Source organism: Choloepus didactylus, chromosome 3 (assembly GCF_015220235.1).
Source record: "Choloepus didactylus isolate mChoDid1 chromosome 3, mChoDid1.pri, whole genome shotgun sequence".
Taxonomy (NCBI): domain Eukaryota; kingdom Metazoa; phylum Chordata; class Mammalia; order Pilosa; family Megalonychidae; genus Choloepus; species Choloepus didactylus.
Genome location: NC_051309.1, coordinates 101784975 through 101804449, shown reverse-complemented (window position 1 = coordinate 101804449; position 19475 = coordinate 101784975). Strand labels below are relative to the sequence as shown.

General features: G+C 35.4%; 2 protein-coding genes across 5 annotated transcripts in view; one reads left to right on the top strand and one right to left on the bottom strand.

Moving 5' to 3' along the window:
• Positions 1-10180, top strand: part of HPGDS (hematopoietic prostaglandin D synthase) — a 79053-nt gene extending 68873 nt beyond the window's left edge. For both annotated transcript variants that reach the window (XM_037830273.1, XM_037830274.1), the window contains exon 6: positions 8695-10180. In XM_037830273.1, coding sequence (XP_037686201.1) covers positions 8695-8859 — 165 coding nt within the window. In that variant the 3' untranslated portion in view covers positions 8860-10180. The remainder of the gene's footprint in view (positions 1-8694) is intronic.
• Positions 10181-11450: 1270 nt separating this feature from the next.
• The window catches only part of SMARCAD1 (SWI/SNF-related, matrix-associated actin-dependent regulator of chromatin, subfamily a, containing DEAD/H box 1), an 80413-nt gene continuing 72388 nt past the window's right edge, over positions 11451-19475 (bottom strand). For all 3 annotated transcript variants that reach the window (XM_037830270.1, XM_037830269.1, XM_037830271.1), the window contains 3 exons: positions 18350-18532; positions 17358-17467; positions 11451-12794 (listed from right to left, as the gene is read on the bottom strand). In XM_037830270.1, the coding sequence (XP_037686198.1) occupies positions 12733-12794; positions 17358-17467; positions 18350-18532 (355 nt within the window). In that variant the 3' untranslated portion in view covers positions 11451-12732. The remainder of the gene's footprint in view (positions 12795-17357; positions 17468-18349; positions 18533-19475) is intronic.

Genomic DNA, 19475 nt, shown 5'->3' with positions numbered 1-19475 from the left:
CCTTCAAATGTCAGCATTTGTTTTATATATTTTTGGATTCTGCTTTTTGGTGCATACTATTTATAACTGTTATGTCTTCTTGTTGAGCTGATCCTTTTATCAGTATATAATGACTATCTTTGTCCCTTTCCAGTTTGAATGTATTATGTCCCCCAAAATGACATTATCTTTGATGCAATCTTGTGTGGGCAGACATATTAGTGTTGATTAGATTGTAATTCTTTGATTGTTTCTATGGTGATGTGACCCACCCAACTGTAGGTGATAACTCTGGTTAGATAATTTTCATGGAGGCATGCCCTGCCCTTTCAGTGTGGGCCTTGGTTAGTTCTCTGGAGGCCTATAAAATCTCAGACAGAAGGAGCAAGCTTGCTACAGCTAAGAGGGACATTTTGAAGAATGCACAGGAGCTGAGAGAGGAACTGAAACTTAGAGAGACATTTTGAAGACAGTCATTGAAAGTAGACACCAGTCATGTGCCTTCCCAGCGAACAGAGGTTTTCTGGACACCATTGGCATCCTCCATAGAAGGTACCCGATTGTTGATGACTTACCTTGGACATTTTATGGCCTTAATCCACCTTTATAAAAGCTAATCCATTTCTGTTTTGTGAAAAGGCAGCATTAGCAAACTGGCACAGATTTTGGTACCAGGAGTGGGGTGCTGCCGAGTTTGCAAATACCAAACATTTTGGAATGGGTTTTTAAATGGATAAGGGGAAGATTCTGGAAGAATTGAGAGGAGCTTGATAGAAAAGGCATAGATTGCTTTGAAGAGACTGTTGGTAGAAATATGGACTCTAAAGACACTCGTGATGAGGACTTGAACAGAAATGTTGAATGTGTCTTTGTAACCTGGAAGAAAGGCAATCCTTGTTTTAAAGCAGTGGAGAATTTGGCAAAATTTAGTCCTGGTGTTGGATGGAAGGCAGAATTTGAAAGCAATGACCTGGAATATTTAGCTGATGAGATCTCCAAGCTAAATATAGAAGTAGTAGCCTGGCTTCTGCTTGCAGCCTATAGTAAAAATTCAACAGGAGAGAGATAGCTGAGAAATGAACTCTTGGGTACGAAGAAGCAGAAACTGATAGTTTGGAAAATTCTGGGCTTCCAAAAAGTGAGATCCCAGAAGCCACAATTCCACATGAGGATTTAACCAAACAAGGAACCCAACTGCCATTTCAATACAAGCCAGGATTGGAGATGGGGTTATCCAGAAAGGATTTGTGGAAAGTCCTATTGTTTGATGGTTTTGACCCCTGTGTGCTTCATGCCAAGCCAATGAGACTTTTGAGGGAAATCTATAGCCAGAGCCATGGCCAGTCTGGACTGGAGGGGACAGAGGAACAAATTGAAGGAAAAATGTCTTAAAGATAGAGCCATGGAGATTGAGGTCTGGAGTCAAGAAGTATCAGGTACGGAGAACAGAGCAGCCTACACACATGGAAAGGGGGAGTTTGCCCTGGACGTCAAGGGTAGGCATTCCACTTCAGTGCTCAGGAAGCGTGTTGCCACCTCAGGCCTCAGAGAGGGTGCAGCACATTCCCTTGGAATTGGGGAGAGCCTGGCTGCCACTCCACTGTTTGGAGAGGGTAGAGCCTTTGCCCCAGAGAGGCAGAGTCTGGGTGGCACCCCAATGTTTGAGGACAGTGGGGCTGAGAAGGTGGTCTCCCCAATGTGTTGATATGTTGGAGCACTCACCTCAGCATTTGGAAAGGAAAAGCCTTTGGAAAGTGTGGGATTGCCATTCTCTCAAGCCCCAAGGATAAATGACTCTTGAGACTTTGAAATCTAATGGCATTTGCCCTGCAGGTTTTAGGAATTGTTTTGGTCCCTTAAACCCTGTTTTCCTTTCAGTTTCTCCTTATGGCAATGGGAATGTTTACCCTGTGACTGTCTCTCCTTTATATATTGGAAGCAGATAGCTTATTCTAAGTTTCACAGGTATAGAGCCAGAGGGCAATTTTGCTTTTGGACAGACCATGCTTGCAACTGATTTTGATGGGATCTTGTACTTACCTATTGTTACTGAAATAAGTTTTTGTGATATTGTGATGGGATGAATGCATTTTGTATATGTAAAGATCATGTCATTTTGGGGTCCAGGGGTGGAATGTGCTGGTTTGAATGTATTATGTCCCCCAAAATGACATTATCTTTGATGCAATCTTGTGTGGGCAAACATATTAGTGTTGATTAGATTGTAATTCTTTGAGTGTTTCCATGGAGATATGGCCCACCCAACTGTAGGTGATAACTCTGATTAGATAATTTCCATGGAGGTGTGGCCCCACCCATTCAGCGTGGGCCTTGATTAGTTCACTGTAGGCCTATAAAAACTCAGACAGAAGGAGCAAGCTTGCTACAGCCAAGAGGGACACTTTGAAGAATGCACAGGAGCTGAGAGAGGAGCTGCAACTTCGACATTTTGAAGATGGCCATTGAAAACAGACACCAGCCATGTGTCTTCCCAGATAACAGAGGTTTTCTGGACACCATTGACCATCCTCCAGCGAAGGTACCCGATTGTTGATGACTTACCTTGGACATTTTATGACCTTAAGACTATAACTTTGTAACCAAATAAACCCCCTTTATAAAAGCCAATCCATTTCTGTTGTTTTGTGAAAAGGCAGCATTAGTAACTGTAACAGTCCCTCACAACAATTTTTGACTTAAAGTCTACTTTATCCGATATTCATATAGCTTTCCTGGCTCTCTTTTGGTTACTACTTGCATAATGTATTTCTTTCCATCTTTTTACTTTCAACCTACTTATGTCCCTGAATTTAGGGTGAGTCTCTTGTAAACAGCATACAGTTAGGTCATGCTTTTTTTTCCCCCCTATTCTGCCAATTTCTCCCTTTTGACTGGAGAGTTTAATCCATTTACATTTAAAGTAACTACTGATAATGCAGTACTTTTATCTGCCATTTTGCTTTTTTTTTTGTAAATCTGATATGTTTTTGTCCTTCAATTATTCCATTAATGCCAACTTTCATATTTATTTGTTTTGTATGATACCATATTTTCATTTCTTCCTGGATATATATTTCATGTATTTTCTTTGTAATTACCATGGGATTAAAATTTAACATCCTAAATATATAACAGTCATATTTGACTACATATCAACTTGACTTCAATAACATACAATTTCATTGTTCTTATACCCCTCCATACCCCCACCATTTTTTGTACTTGCTACAAATTATATATTTATACATGGTACATCTAAATAGATGTATAATAGATTTATCATTACTTTTTTATGCATTTGCATTTTAGCAATTCTAAGAAGAAGTTGAGCTATGTATCAAAAAATACATTAGTACTGGAATTCATAATTACCCATATGATTACCTTTACTGCAGGTCTTTATATCTTTATGCCACTTTAAAGCACCATAGAATGTCCTTTCCTTTCAGTCTGAAGAACTCCCTTTAGTATTGCTTGTATGGTAGGTCCCTCAACTTTTGTGTACCTGGTAATGTCTCATTCTCTCCCTCATTTTTGAAAGAAAGTCTCACTGGGTATAAAATTCTTGTTTGGCATTTGTTTTCTCTGAGCATTTTAAGTATTTCAACCCACTGCCTTCTTTGCCTGCATGGTTTCTTATGAGAAATCAGCACTTAATCAAATTGGTACTTCCTTCTATATAACACATTGCTTTTCTCTTGCAAATTTCAGAAACCTCTCCTTGTCCTCTGCATTCAAGAGTTTGACCTGTATGTGTCAGGGAATATTTCAAGTTTATACTGTTTGGTATCCTCTGGCTTATTGGATGTGCATATTCACAACTTTTCTATATTTGGGGAGCTTTCTGTCATTATTTCCTTGAATATTCCTTCGTCGCTTTCTTTCTTCTTTTTCTGGGACTCCCTTAATGCGTATATTGCTATGCTTGATGGTGTCACACAGGTCCCTTAGGCTATTTTTGCTTTTTCCAATTCTCTTCTCTTGCTGCTCTTCAGCCTGACTCATTTAAATCCTTTCATCTTCATTTTCACTGATTCTTTCTTCTGCCAGCTCCAATCTGCTATTGAAACCATCTTGTGAATTTTTCACTTCAGTTATTGTAGTCATCAATAGTTTTCTTTTGTTCCTTTTAAAAATTTCTCTTTATTGAGATTCTTGTATTGTTCATGCATTGTTTTCCTGATATCACCTCGATTCTTTCTCTGTATTTACCTTTCTCTCTTTAAGCATATTAAAGATCATTTTTAAAAAAAGATTTTCTCAGTATGTTGATAGTCTGCTCCTCTTTGTTGATGTTTTCTGGATTTTTATCCTCTTCCTTTGGATTGACCATAATTTCCTTTTTCTTTGTCTTGTACCCTTTTGCTACACACTGTATAATTCAGTATTTTAAAATGTTAGCATTTTAAACAACAAACATGTCTGTTTGTTGAGTTTTTATTCAACTACTGACAGGACAGAGATTTTCTTGAGTGTCATGAGCTAACAAAACCAAGGAAACCCAAGCAAAAAACATATTTCATAGTCTTTGAAAATTGGCTTTGCATTGGCTGGCACTCTTCCTCAGAGTTCAGCCCTCCCATCCAGGTCAGCCTGAGGTAAATGCAAAGTGCACTGTCCTCCCTGTCTTTTCTGTGCCTGTGTCTTGTCCTGGGCTTGTGCTTGCTAGTGGCCTTAAGCTTTCCCATTTACAGGACTTTGAATGTCCCCTTTGCTCCCCAGGAAACAGAATTTCTCCCTCTCACTGGTGTTAAAGCAGGTAAGCTCTTGTCCCAGGCTACCCCACTCAATTGTTTCTTACTCTGATTTCCTATCTCAGGCTGCTTTTGCTGGAAGGGAAAATTCTGAGGGGGACCAGCACATCAAAGAGGAGTTGGGAGTCAATATTTCCCAGCCAAAACAAGGCCACTGATTTACAAAGGAAGCAGGGGCTGGCACCAAATTGCCTTGTGGAGAAATGAGGGTGGGGACAGGAAGGGTGCTTGGGGCTTCCCTCAAGACTTCCCCAAGCTGTGCTTTCTTGTCTCAGCAAATGCAGCCTTTTAACTGTCTTCCACAGCTCTGAGGAACTATACCATCTCTAAGTCTCCTCTGCTGTCTGTGTCTGGGGTGGGTTAGAATAATGGTAATCCTCAGAGCCAGGTCTCCACAATCTGATGTAGCTAATGAAAAGCAGTGCTCAATGCTCAGAATGTATACCCCCAAATTTTGGGGGAACTGGTCTTTATGTGCCACTTTGGCACCAGCAAGCTGCACTGCTAGGTTAGAGGATGGAGGATGGTTGCCACTGCACAGAGTATAATTCAGTGGTATTTACCAGCCTCTTCCTCCCAATCTTTCCTGGATGTTGCACAGTGCTCTACTGGAGTCTGGAATTCTGAAAGTTGATTCGGATAGTTCATGCCTTTTTTTTTTTTTTTTTTTTTTTTTAAATCATCATTTTATTGAGATATATTCACATACCACGCAGTCATACAAAACAAATTGTACTTTCGATTGTTTACAGTACCATTACATAGTTGTACATTCATCACCTAAATCAATCCCTGACACCTTCATTAGCACACACACAAAAATAACAAGAATAATAATTAGAGTGAAAAAGAGCAATTGAAGTAAAAAAGAACACTGGGTACCTTTGTCTGTTTGTTTCCTTCCCCTACTTTTCTACACATCCATCCATAAACTAGACAAAGTGGAGTTTGGTCCTTATGGCTTTCCCAATCCCATTGTCACCCCTCATAAGCTACATTTTTATACAACTGTCTTCGAGATTCATGGGTTCTGGGTTGTAGTTTAATAGTTTCAGGTATCCACCACCAGCTACCCCAATTCTTTAGAACCTAAAAAAGGTTGTCTAAAGTGTGCGTAAGAGTGCCCACCAGAGTGATCTCTCGGCTCGTTTTGGAATCTCTCTGCCACTGAAGCTTATTTCATTTCCTTTCACATCCCCCTTTTGGTCAAGAAGATGTTCTCCATCCCACGATGCCGGGTCTACATTCCTCCCCGGGAGTGTCTACATTCCTCCCCGGGAGTAGTTCATGCCTTTTTAATAGTTGTTCTGGTGGAGGATTCCTGGAGCTTCCTACTCCACCATCTTCCCACAATCCTCTCCTAGAACACTGTAATTTGACTATACATCTTAATACAGATATTCTCTTTTAAGGACAATAAATAAAAATCATACACCACTTCTAGCAATCATATTGTGGGTACTGTTGGTATTGTTTTTCTGATATCATTATATCTACATATGGGTAATGCAATAAGAAATTATGTTGATGTCACTGAGAAACCAGACTTTTTAGTGTAGGAGGAAGGAGATAGAAATGTTAAGATCAGTGAGGTTAAGTAAACATCCTATTCCTGAATTCGAGTTAAATATAACAATATGGACTTATGATATATCTTAAAGAAAATGGCATTTTGTATCTTCTTTTCTTGAAACAGTGACCTATCTTGTAGTCTTCAGCACCCCTAGCACCCGGATTCTGATCTCTAAATAGTAAAAGGAACCAGGACTCCTTATAGAAATGGCTTATTCTCAATCTGGGACAGGAAGTGTAAAAGATGATCTGGGAATATCTAGTTGTACCAGAAGCAAATTCACTATCAAAGACAACAAGGGTTGTATCAAAAGGATTCAGAAGTCAACTTAAAGAGGCTCCCACTGGTCAAAGATAGAACAATTCAAGATTCAGTAAGAATATTAATGACACTGGACTAAAACACTTTAAAATGAACAAATCCATTTGTTTGACAATCACCACCACAACTAAACACAAAATAACAAAGCTTCATTTGGTTACTTTCAGAAGATGCTAAGTAGTCAAATTATTCTTCTAAGAATTGTTTTTAAAATGGGGGTACGGGATTTGAATAAAACATTTATCCTGTCTTTCCTATGCAAATTGTACTTGGAACTAGTAAAAATAGATGGAGAAAGTTTCTCTTCATAAGAAAGTATTCCAGTTAATCAGTGAGAACAAAAGATTGAAACAGACTATCACCATTTTGCAACCCCCGATGAATTCATGGATCAAAACATTGTCATCAATTGCTAATATATACACACAAAAAAGTGAGACAACTGGTTATTACAGGCCTATTGATGGAAGAACATACCACCACCTGTGATGTAATCTTGGCAAAAAATCAAATCTTAATCTGATATAGATGTTTTTGTATGTGGGGGTCCCTGCTTTCAAGACTGTATTCTAGCAAAGTCACAGATTGCTTTTTGCTTCAGTCATGTGACACAATCATTAGTCTACCTTGTACTGATTATTGTCTGTTTTTCTCGGGTGAAAAAGAAGTCAACTAGTCACATTTTTATCCTCAACTTGCAAGGCATCATACAGTCTTTCATTTCTTCCCACTGACTGTATTCATAGGCTTTCCGAAAATGTTCCTCTTCCTGCCCTATTGTGATAGACTAATTTCAAAGGGCTTAAAAGACTTTGTTTTCTATAAACATTTCTTTTTAAACAATCACTCTTACCCGTCTATTATTACTCCCTTCTCCACAGTGCACCAACCCATGGGACTTTTTTTTCTTCCTCAGATACAGATACACTCCCACCCAAGAACATTTATGCTCCTATTCTGCCGGGAATGCTTAACTCCAGATTGCTGCATGTCTGGATCCTTTTTATCATTAAAGTCTTGGCCTAAATATCACCTTACAGGTCTTCCGAGACCACCTGAAAGACCATCTCATCACTCCTTTTTCTTCTTAGCACCTACCAGCTTACATCCTACATATCTGATGGTCTTCCCCTTTCAAAAGTAAAAGCAAGATAAGGGACTGGCATCTTTCTCAATGAATTCCCAGCACCCAGACCAGTGCATGGCATGTGGTGAGTGCTTGGTAAATATGCAACTGAACTTTGAATCCTCTAACCAGTAGCCTCTCCTGACAGACAGAAGTTTAGTAAGCGAGTTCATGAACCACTAGCCATCAGTTTTATTAATCTCCATTCAAAAAGAAAACTTAAGAACAGTCGATGTTTAAACTTCATTCTTTGATATTCATATGAAGCCAAACATCATACAGATTCACTTCTACTCACAAAAGAAAAAAACAAACAACAGATGTGCAAGGGTAGGACCAGGCTGTTATCATTCTAATCCACTGGTCAATCTTAGCATCCCACTAATGGTCAGATAATTTATTTCTAGTGATATGATGCAATATAATGTATTTCAGCCAAAAACATTTAAATTGAAAGTATTAACAAGGTAAACAACAAGATGAACTAATCACACAAATCCTGAACAAAGGATATTCTGGACTAGTCTAGATTCTTCAGTAATTCAGCAACATGAAGAAAGGTCCTGGAATGGATTTTGCTGTGATGTGTAAAGGACATTTTGGGAACAGATAGAAAAATCTGGATTGGGCATTAGATAAGATACCACAGAGAGGTGGAGATTGGAGGTTACAAAAGAGTAAATATGGTAAGATCTAATTTTAGTAAAAATGCATTAGAGAAATATACACCAAGGAGTTAATGGTAGTAATCTCTGGGTGGTAGGAGTATGTTATCTGCATATTTCTAATTTTCTGTAACACATTCTGCTTGTATATAAAAACTCATTTTAAATTAAAAAGAAACTATCTTTTAGATTTAAGAAATTTTAATTTTGGAATGCTGATAAAGTGATACCTTTTATGTTCAAATGAAAATATGGTTTTTGTTTCCTTTAAACTAGGTAACTTGGGCAGATTTCTACTGGGATATTTGCAGTACCACACTTCAGGTCTTTAAACCTGACTTGTTGGACATCCATCCCAGGCTGGTGACCTTACAGAAAAAAGTCCAAGCCATTCCTGCCATTGCTGACTGGATAAAACGGAGGCCCCAAACTAAACTGTAGGTGATACATTACACCTTCATACTTTGTTGTTCTTCACATCACTCCCATCAGATAAGACAGCTACAGTAGCCTGCCAGATAATACACACACTTCCTTCCCTAGCTCCACCAAGACATTCACTTTTGCCATATTCCATGTAAATTTGAAAACAAACCAACAAACATTTAGTCATTTGCTCGCTGAACATTTACACACAGATAGCAAAGCATGTTGTGCTACCTTCTGGTTTCCGTGATAAACCCACTTGATATTTTATAAAAATGGATGATCAAGAGAAAACTGGCCAACAAAGCTGCAAATGCAGCAAACAAATGAAAAGTTTTAACATTGAATGAAATTCCAACTGAACATTAATGGATTTATAGAAGAAATTGCTGACTGTGGTAATATTGAAAACTGTCGCTATTCAAGAGGCTCTGGATATGCACCCGGAGGAACTAAGTGAAGGTGAACTTATCCCATAAATGAGGAAAGTGATTATGACAAGGATGAAGATGTCCCAAAGGAAGTGACATTAGAAAGGATGGAAACAATTTGCCAAGGTATAGAAAAGATGCTTGATCCTACGTTGCACAATGAGAAGGCAAACTGCTAAACCACACCTGATAAGTTTTTCACAAAGAAATAAAACATTTTAATTCTCATTGTTTCTAATTTTTCAAATTACAGTGTACTATATGTTTTATTGTTTTTCATTTACTCATATATTTATAAGCAATAATAAAGTTTTAATGCTTTGATAAAAATGTTTCAGGTTGACAGAACAATCATATTTTTTCCCTAATGAAGATTGCTTTGCACTTTGCAGCTTCCAGTCATTTTTATAGTTCCTATGATGGAAAGTGAGAACTGACTATAAATAAGCAATTTAAATAGAAATCTTCCCAGCAAATACACATTTATATCCTCCCCATTTTAGAACATATATGATTGAAACATCAAATTTTAGTTTAATTTACATGATAATATTAGATTGTCTAATAATGCCATGTCATATACACAAGTACCTCATGTCATATACATAAGCAGACTAATGAAATAGATGAACTTGCACTTGAAAAGCAGTGCAGATGAAAAAGAACATGAAGCTGAAAAGTCATAAGAAGGGGTGTGAGAAGAAGAAAGCAAAGGAAAAACTCAGCTAGCTATGATCTTAAGGTGCTTCTTTCCTCCCAGCAATGTTTTATGAAATGGGAAAAAAATGTTAAATACTTTGTAAATTATTAAGGATAACACATGAAAACAAAATGTATTTCTCAAGTATCTTGCTTGTTTGTATTCAAGTTTTGTCATCATTAGTGGCTGCTAATAAATAAATGATGATAGGTTATATGGAATCTCATTGCAAAGCACTTTCACGAAAATTCAAAATAAGATAATCAGTCTCACTTGTTTACATGAATTGTAATTCAAGTATAAAATGCAACCATAATGGGTTTCATAAGGAAATATTTCATTTCAATCATAGCATCTTCAAAACTTTAAGGTCACCTTTCTGCACTGAAGAACACATTCATTATTTCAATGTATCTTTGTTTAAAGATTGTCAGAGAGTGAGAGAGAGAATGAAAGCAGAAATTTAATTGCATATTTATAACCAGAAAAAATCCCATAAATTTTGGGAAGAAAAGTGTTAAAATATACAGTTCCTTAATTTTGTGCAACAGTTTACGTTCTAGCTTAAGGTCACAGAAATGGAAACCAAAGCTCCTGATTCCCTTACCTCTCCACTACAGGAACAATAGACTAATCAGTGTGCCAATATAAAGATCTGCTTGCATAAAGCTACAAGTCTATGGAAGTCAGGAATATAATTATGAAAACACATAAAGGATGTCTTCTATCTCTATGTGATTTGCATTAAAAAAAAAAAGGTTGCTTCAATTGGTCAAGATACTATTCCAAGACTTGTGGATTTATTTGCTCTCTTTATTGATGTTGGATTACAATGTTTACTGACATCAGCCCAATGAAGGGCCTAAGGAGAATACATCTTAAGTAATAAATCCAAGTTTGTTGAGAAACAGACAATATTAAGCACACAATATGATCTCAGTTGTGCTCAATATATTTTTTTTAAGGGAAGGGAGGGTTAGAAACTATTAAAAAGGGTTTGAAAAATACAACTGGTGATCACAAATACTTATATTAAGCCCAAGACATAATAGAGCACTACAAGGAAAATCCAACTATATTTCCTTAGAGATAAAAATACAGATTTAACAATTACACAGTCTATAGCTGATGATACAGAAAAACAGAAAAAATTATGAAAAATCCATTATGAGATTTTAAAATGTAATATTCCCAATGATTTGATATGATTTAGGTACTGTAATGTAAGAGGAGGTAGTAAAAACATCTGCAGATTCCTTCTAGCCCTGTTACACTAAAATATATTCAGTGTGTACAATAAACCTTCATGACTGGGTAAATCTATTGAGTCAAATGTGCTTTCAGGGTCTAAAGTATCTCAAGAATCACGACAAGTTTCTTTTGTCTTCTAAATCCAGAGGGTCATATGACTTAGCATCCCAGCAAGGTAAGATGCCATCCATGAAAGTTATGAGCTCCAATAATTAACAAATCCCTGATTTATAAATAAGTTTATTTATAATGATATTTACATAATTAAAACAAACACATGAAACTCACAAGTTATACAAAGAAATTGATGTATAATAAAAACAGCAATAGACTGACAGGCAAAAATTTAAAGAAAGACATAATAAGGAGTTAAATATTAAATAGACAACTTTACTTCTAAATTTCACTTTGTTACCCACACTGAACTGGAATTAAACGGCTCTCTTCAGGAGGTCCTGTACTGGAAATTCTGGAAATTGGTAAATTATATTTTGATAAGAGCTTAAAGTTAATGACCTATTTCCATGCAGTACCTAATGCTGCCTTAATATGAAGTCACTTTCATTCTGCTTTGAAGTGAAATAGCTTTAAGTTAATCTGTTCTGCCAGGCTAGAAAAATGTCACCAACATTTTGCTGATATGTGGGGATGTGGCAGGAATAAACTATTGTTTAGAGAGTAAAGAGATCTGAGTAGAAGTGACCAGGCAACAGTTTCAAGAGAAGCAAAAGCTAGGAGAGGGAAATCAACGAAAACATGCACAAGAATAGCATAGTAGTAAGCACAATTAGTGCAGCTGTGAAATGAACAGAAGGAATTAATCCATGGAACAAGATAAGGACTTCTTCAGTTACTATTCACTGGAAAACAACTTAGTGCCTAGCCAAAGAAATCTGTTTAACAGAAGAACTTGAGAGGAAGAGCTGGGGGATATTAGTATATGGATTGCCACCTTTAAATTCAGGTTGAGTTCTTGTTGACGTGGTGAACATCTGCTTCAAATAGCAATAAAACTAAAGCTATATAAACTATACAGCTGCATTCTTTAAACTAACATAATAAAAAAGAACTTCAAATGAGACAAGCAAAAACGAGACATAAGCATTGTCAAATAAGGCACATGTAAAAATCTACACACATTATCCAGTGAAAGACAATATATATATATATTTGGAGGTAGAAATAATTACAAAAATACTGACATTTCTAAAGCATTAGCATATTTGTTACAAACAATCACCAACTAATCCCCCGTTCAGAAAACTGCTTTGTAAAATGATTATTCAACATCTTAAAGACTACATATTTGTGGCTTTTCTGGAAATTTCACAGGTGAGCATCTGGAGAATTCCGTTAGTGGCAAAAAAGTTGTCCATACTATGAGAAATGCAATATGGAAATTATAAAAAGTTATAAATGTTCATAAACCCCATGGTCATCATAATGTAAATGTCCTTGAGTGCACCAAGTTGATGTTTCCTCATCAAATAAGAATTCACAGTTATTTTACAGGCCCATTGAAGTTTTTAGTAATGTGGCTATATCTGCTGGCATACTCCCTTCATCACCTGCAAGTCAGAAAGTAGCATTAAAAGTTTAATAAAAATATTTTATTTTATAAAATACATTTTCTGATTTCCTTTACCTTTGGTGACTTCCTATTCAACTTTGAAGGCCCAGTTTGCTACAGTGTCTGCCTATCTTAAAAACCTTCCCTGACGCCTATATACATTAGGGCTACTTCTTCTATGGTCTTATTTATACTATCACCATAGCATATTTTAGACTTATAATCTACAGGTTATGTTTCTGATTTTATATATAGATATATAATGATAGATATAAGTAGCATGTACCATATTTTATTCATATAGCACACTGTACTTACTCTTCTCATGCTAAATGAAAGAAAAACATTTTTGTAAGAAAATGAGTAGGGAAACAAAACCAACAAAGTCCCCAACTTCCAACCAAAGTGAAACAATTTAGACCTTTATATTTGGTCCAAAGATACTGACCTAGACCCACCCCATATACATGACCAAAATTTTGAGTACAGACTACCAGATGAGGATTACATTACCTGCTATAAATTACCTTTTCTTATCCAACGATTGCCCTATCTTTCAATTAAATGGGATCACAGTATCCAGATACTTAGAGGTATTATTTAAGATTTTCTAAGGCGTGAGAACACCCGGTATCACGATGCTGTAGAATCTACCAACCTTGATCAATTCAATTAAATTTCACTTTGAATATTTTTAGATGAACTGATTTATTAATTTACTGGTTACTGACAATGGCACAGCTGGCAGTACATAAATGTTTGCTGACCTTATGTACATTTGTTAACTATAAATCAGGTATAATAAAAAATTATAAGAGTACTTTTATCTCTTCTCTTCTGTAAAAAACACACACACACCACAGGAACACAAATATGTACAAACTTTCAAGGAGTTCACTAACACCCCTGCCTCCAAGCCCATGCAAAGGTCTTACAGTAGCCCATGAACCTAAGTTAAGCACACCTGTCCTAAATTAAATGACATAATAAGTAACAAAGAGGACAAATCCAGAATACAACAAGAACACAAGAATACGTATCTCCAAGACAATAAGACTCCAAAACTGAGTATTACTGGGAGGAATGCAGAGACAAAAGGAAAGAAGGAAAAGGGTGAGGAAACTGTTCTAAATTTAAAGAGACTAAAGATATAATTCAATAAAATGCAATATGTGAATTCTGATTTTTTTTAAAAAAGCTATAAAAGATGTTAAGGGAACCACTGGAAAAATTCTGAATATGGAAAATTATGATAATATCTGGAAATTATTAACTTTGTTGCATGCCATAATGGTATTGCAACAATTTAGAGGAATACGTGAAAATATTCAAAATGAAGTATCATGATGTCTACAACTGACTTTGAAATGTTCTAGTGGAGAAAAAAGGTACATGAAACAAACACTGCATGTTACAACTGTTAAATCATTGTCCTTTCATTCTTACTATGCTTTCAATATTTTTTATGAAAATTTCCATAATAAAAAGTTTTAAAAAATAGAAAAACTATTAATACAATTAATCACATTAAGAGATATTAAAGACAAACAAAATTTAAAAATACCCAAAAACCAAAATTCTTATCCTAAAATGGTTGTTCTCTAAGTTTAGCATGTATCAGAATCACCTGGAGGGCTTGTTAAACAACACTGCCAGTTTCTAATTCAGTAGGTCTAGTGTGGGGCCTGGGAAACTGCATTTCTGGCAATTTCCCAGGTGATACTGCTACTGCTGCTGGTCCAGAGACCTCACTTTGAGAATCAGTAACTAAGGCAAGCTCTAGAGAATAAAAATCTGATAAGCATAACTCAGAGCAATCACAGTCTTTAACCTTTCATATCTTAAAGGAAAAGAGGTCCTACAGATTGTGCTAACCTGAAGCACACATATTCACTAAAATATACCTTTTGTTTACAGAGCAAAAGGACCTCATTATGAGAGATGAAGGACATACTCTCATCAGTTTGGTGTCAAAATAACTAAATGAAAACAAGTGCATAGCTGAAGGTAAAATTACAGTTAGGAGAGTAAATAAAAGAAAACACTTTATCATTAGTCTACCATTTTTCTTTTGAAATAAAACACTGGGAAACACTGATATATAAGTAGGTTTAACAGACAAAGGAGGAATATTTCCCATAGAAGGAAAGAGCTGTAAGTGGAGGAAAAATTCTTTATAACTTAACATTTTAAAGCTAATGGCCTGAGAACATAGCTGAAATACATTGCTATCTTAACAAACACTAGAGACAGAAATGATGGGTAAACTTTTGGATTGAGCAAATTTATATAAATAAAAATAATATGTGTGGATTAAATATGATTGAACATACACATCATCTCTGATCTGACCTGAATATCATTAAAATGCCATGAACAAAAGGGAGAAGGCAAGAAACAAGAGAAAGAACAGGAGAAAAGAACAGTAGAAAGAGAGCTGTCAAATTTTGGAAGATGAAAAGCTGATGTAAGACTGGAAACTGACTCACAGAATGAGAAAGCAGAAAACCTAAGTATCTAATGTGTGAAATGCAAGTAGGGTACTTCATAACCAGCACTCCCTAAAGTTCAGAAAATGGAAGTTAATGGATGCTTCTGAAAGGTGGGGAACAGATGGAGCTAAAAACAGGGTGAAGGAGTAGAGGCTGCTTAAAGCCTATTCAGCAGAGCCAGCCATTTACCTCCCAGTTGTAAAAAATTGAAAGTAAGCTCTTTTCCTTTTTAAAGGAATCTTGTCGGGGATTTATTACAGGTGAATAAAACCTAGTGTGAGAAAACATGACATTAAGAATCTCAATCTCTATATAAAAATTTTTGACCTGTATGTCAACCTCATTTCTATGTTACCTATTTTTCTTCCTTCAATAGAAGGTAAGAAATGTATATAACCAGCAAAAAATGCAACAGAGTTTTAATGAAAACAATCCCTCCCCTACTACTCAGCTGTGACAATGCTGTCAGTTGGCTTAAATCCCTTCTCTCAACTATCTGCAAGGGACTGGAGAATCTCTCTCTGGGAACATGTACTAGCCCATGAGAAAAGATCTATAGTTAGGACAGCTGGGAATCCAACAATCAAACAGCTGAATCCCTGATTAATATTAAGGTTCTATTCAGACTTATTGTTAGGACAAAAATACAATCCACATATCTGGTATTTGCCAGCATTCAAATAAGAGAAATTAAGCTAGGTATTTAATTAATCTACTACATTGTAAAAATGGCCTAACAAAATAATCAGGAAAAAAATAATACCTAAGTGGAATCTGGCTTTCATGGTCACTCTACTGCTTTTGCTGGATAATATGAAATTGATAAGCTCCTTCATCACACAAAGTATAGTATGGTAATTGTTTAAGTCATGATCTTTCTACTCATCCTCATCCTTAAAGGTCTCAACTACTAATCCTCATCCTTGTCTAAACCAGTTGTTTTTTTACTCAGTTAAAGGTTTGCTAATGCCCATGTCCCCAAGGTGCACAGCAATATGATATAAGTGCTATACAGGAAGGGCAAGTACTAATTTGATCACACATGCCTCCATCTCTCCTGTAAGACAGTTTAAAAGTTACTGATTCCTATATAGTACTTAGAACAGTAACGGAATATCATAAATATTCAATGGAAACATGACAAACTGTAATAAATCATTATCAATAGTAGAATCATCCTTAATTATCAGAATGAAATCACTTGTTTACTATGAAATTTAACATCTAATAAGAAAAGCAAGGTGCAGAACTGGGCATGCTATCCTGTGTAGAAGGCGGGAAGAATACATAGACTTATTTACTTCAATAAGCATAAAACAACTGTCACACACTCAAAAAGATAACATGTTACCTTTATAGGGAAGCTGATTGATGGAGCTGGAAGGAGGCTTTTGTCTGACTTTTGATAATCTTTTGTGTTTTGAACTATGTGAATTATTTTTTCAAAAATGTATACATAAGTAAAAACTTTGAACTTATAAAATTTTAAAAATTATTCTTTACAAAGAGGTGAGTTGGGGAGAGGGCTCTTATTTGAGGGTTCTTTCTAGAGCCCAACTGTTACAATCTGAAAAGTTTAAATTATTAAATCTTCTTAAAAAGCATTTTTATTGCACTCTAGTGCAATAAATAATTACTAGTAAAAATGAAATTAACGTGAATGTTAACACACCTAATAAGTTAATATTACGCCATGTTTTAAACCTTTGGTTTCATATAACTACTTAAGTAGTTACTGCAAATCATAAATATGTGGATCTGAACTTAATTTTATTTCCAGAATATTTTGCTGGAAGGTAAAAATATTTTTATATTTTTAAATATAAAGGTAAAAAGGTGGGAGAATTTTTCAAAATCAAAGTGTTTATATCAATTCTGGCACAATGTATCTTAGTTATTGTAGCACTTTTGAAATGATATGCTTAGCTTGTCCCAAGCCATCCCTTAACTATATGCTAGTTAGGAACTCAGGCCATCTTTGTTATCTCCTTGCTAACTGCTAGTTTTATGTCTTGTCATATAATTGTTCCATGAATATGTACTGAAGTTGCTGCTTACGGATAACTTACCTTCATCTGCTGTGGTCATATCTTGCTCTAGTTTCAATTTCTGTTGGTTAATTTTTAGCATGGATTCTTCAATCGTTCCTTGGCTTATTAATTTTATAACTAGTACTTCTCTAAAAAATACAATATATGTCCACTGGTTACACATGTAAATGATATAAATTACGGAGTTCAATAAGAATGATTTGAAAATTATATAACAAGTGCTCTTAAATTTAAATTCTCCTTATATTCAAACTCATTGAGATTGACAATTTCTGAGCATGTAACTTTTGAACACCCTTTCTCTTGGACCCAAGAGGGAAAAAGAAAGATATTTACTTTAAAAATTACTCATAAAACTGTATTAGAACAAACAGTTCTGTGTTCAGATACAAATTCCATTAAGAAAAAATAAAAACATACTTAGCTTACTGGGGTCCAAGAAATATTTCTGTACAAAAAGGCAGAGCAGTAAAATACAAAGATTACATTACAGGTTTTAGTCCCACAACAGGTACTGATAAATATTTGGTCCATAAATGAGTATGCCAGTGATCTTTTGGAAATACAGGAAAATATTCCACAAGAAAATACTGTCTACTGTTTACATATGAAGATAAGAGTTGAATTGTAATTATTTTCACCTCTTTACAGCTTCATGCCAATATCAAAATTAGCCTTCAATGAAAATATGGGGAACAGGGTAGGAAAAATATGTGTATTACTAAGTCTGTCTGCCCTTAACTGGTCTAATAAGCAAGTCCATTCAATTACTAATCCTTCTCAAAGGACCACTCAAAATACTTTATCCCCAAGAACTGCTGGACTTTTGGGGGTGGGTTATTTTGTTTCAATTACCAGAAATGAATAGGTTACATAGGTTACATGTTTAACAATGTTGGCATGCTTTGCTGAAAAAAAATGAAAACCAAGGCAGGACATCCAAGAGACTACATTCTATACAAAACAAACTGGCATTTGATTAAAAAGAAATTTCCACTTCAAACACTTACTTAGTTTGGCCTACTCTATGGCATCTATCTTCTGCTTGTTTGTCATTGTAAGGATTACAATCAATATCGTGAAGTATAACAACATTTGCTGAGGTCAGATTAATTCCTAGTCCACCAGCTTTTGTTGACAGCAGGAACACAAAGATATCCATATCGGTATTGAACTCATCAATTAGATGAATCCTATAAGATTAACATATTAAGTTAAATCTCACTAACAAGTATATATTAAGGACATTAGAACTTTTTCCTGAAACTGAAAATGTAAAACAACAAATACCACAACTGAAATTTTTGCAGCTGTTTATTTTGCCTACTGGATAGGGTATTAAGATAATATAATTAATTTGAAAACTTAAATTTTGACTGATGTAGAGTAAATACAGTAGGAGTAAAAAGACTACAAGTTCTAAGCTTAGGCCACTAAACATGTGTGGATTAACCAGTGTGGATATTATCAGAACAGAACAACTTCCCACTGTTGCAAGCATCTGTCCTAGCACTTTTTGCTTGTTTGTTTGTTTGTTTTAAAGAGTGTAACAACTATGCAAAATATAAAACAGAATTGTTAAGATTTTAATATTTTTAAAGTTTGAATGTGGAATTGTTAAATGTAATTAAAGCTGAAAACACGTCATATGAAGGAAAAAACCTTGAAGATGTAAATTCATGCTTTTGGCATTACAGTCCTGTGACTTTATTACTGAATGACCTTCCCAATGCACCAACTTCCTTTCTATAGTACTGACTTCCCCAATAGCTCTTACTTCAGTTAATTCAACTATTCAAATTTGATTAATTCCTAAAGGACTATTTGGTCATTTGCTTAATGACTTCTGGCTTATCTAAACTCTGCATATGGCTCTTTAATCTCTAACCTTCTCAGATATCAGTACTACTGATAGGCAATGTATCTGATGAACCAAGGACCTCTATATCAAACTATATTGATGTATTTTCTTTTAGCATACCTTTTATCCTTACTCTAATGCCCCCTCTCCCATTCAAAAAACATTCACTCTGGATGACTTAAAAAAAAAAAAAAAAAAGCCAAATGATATAATGCAAATTAAACACACTAGATAAAGCATTCCTGTTTCCTTAAGATAATCTTTTTAACCTTTGG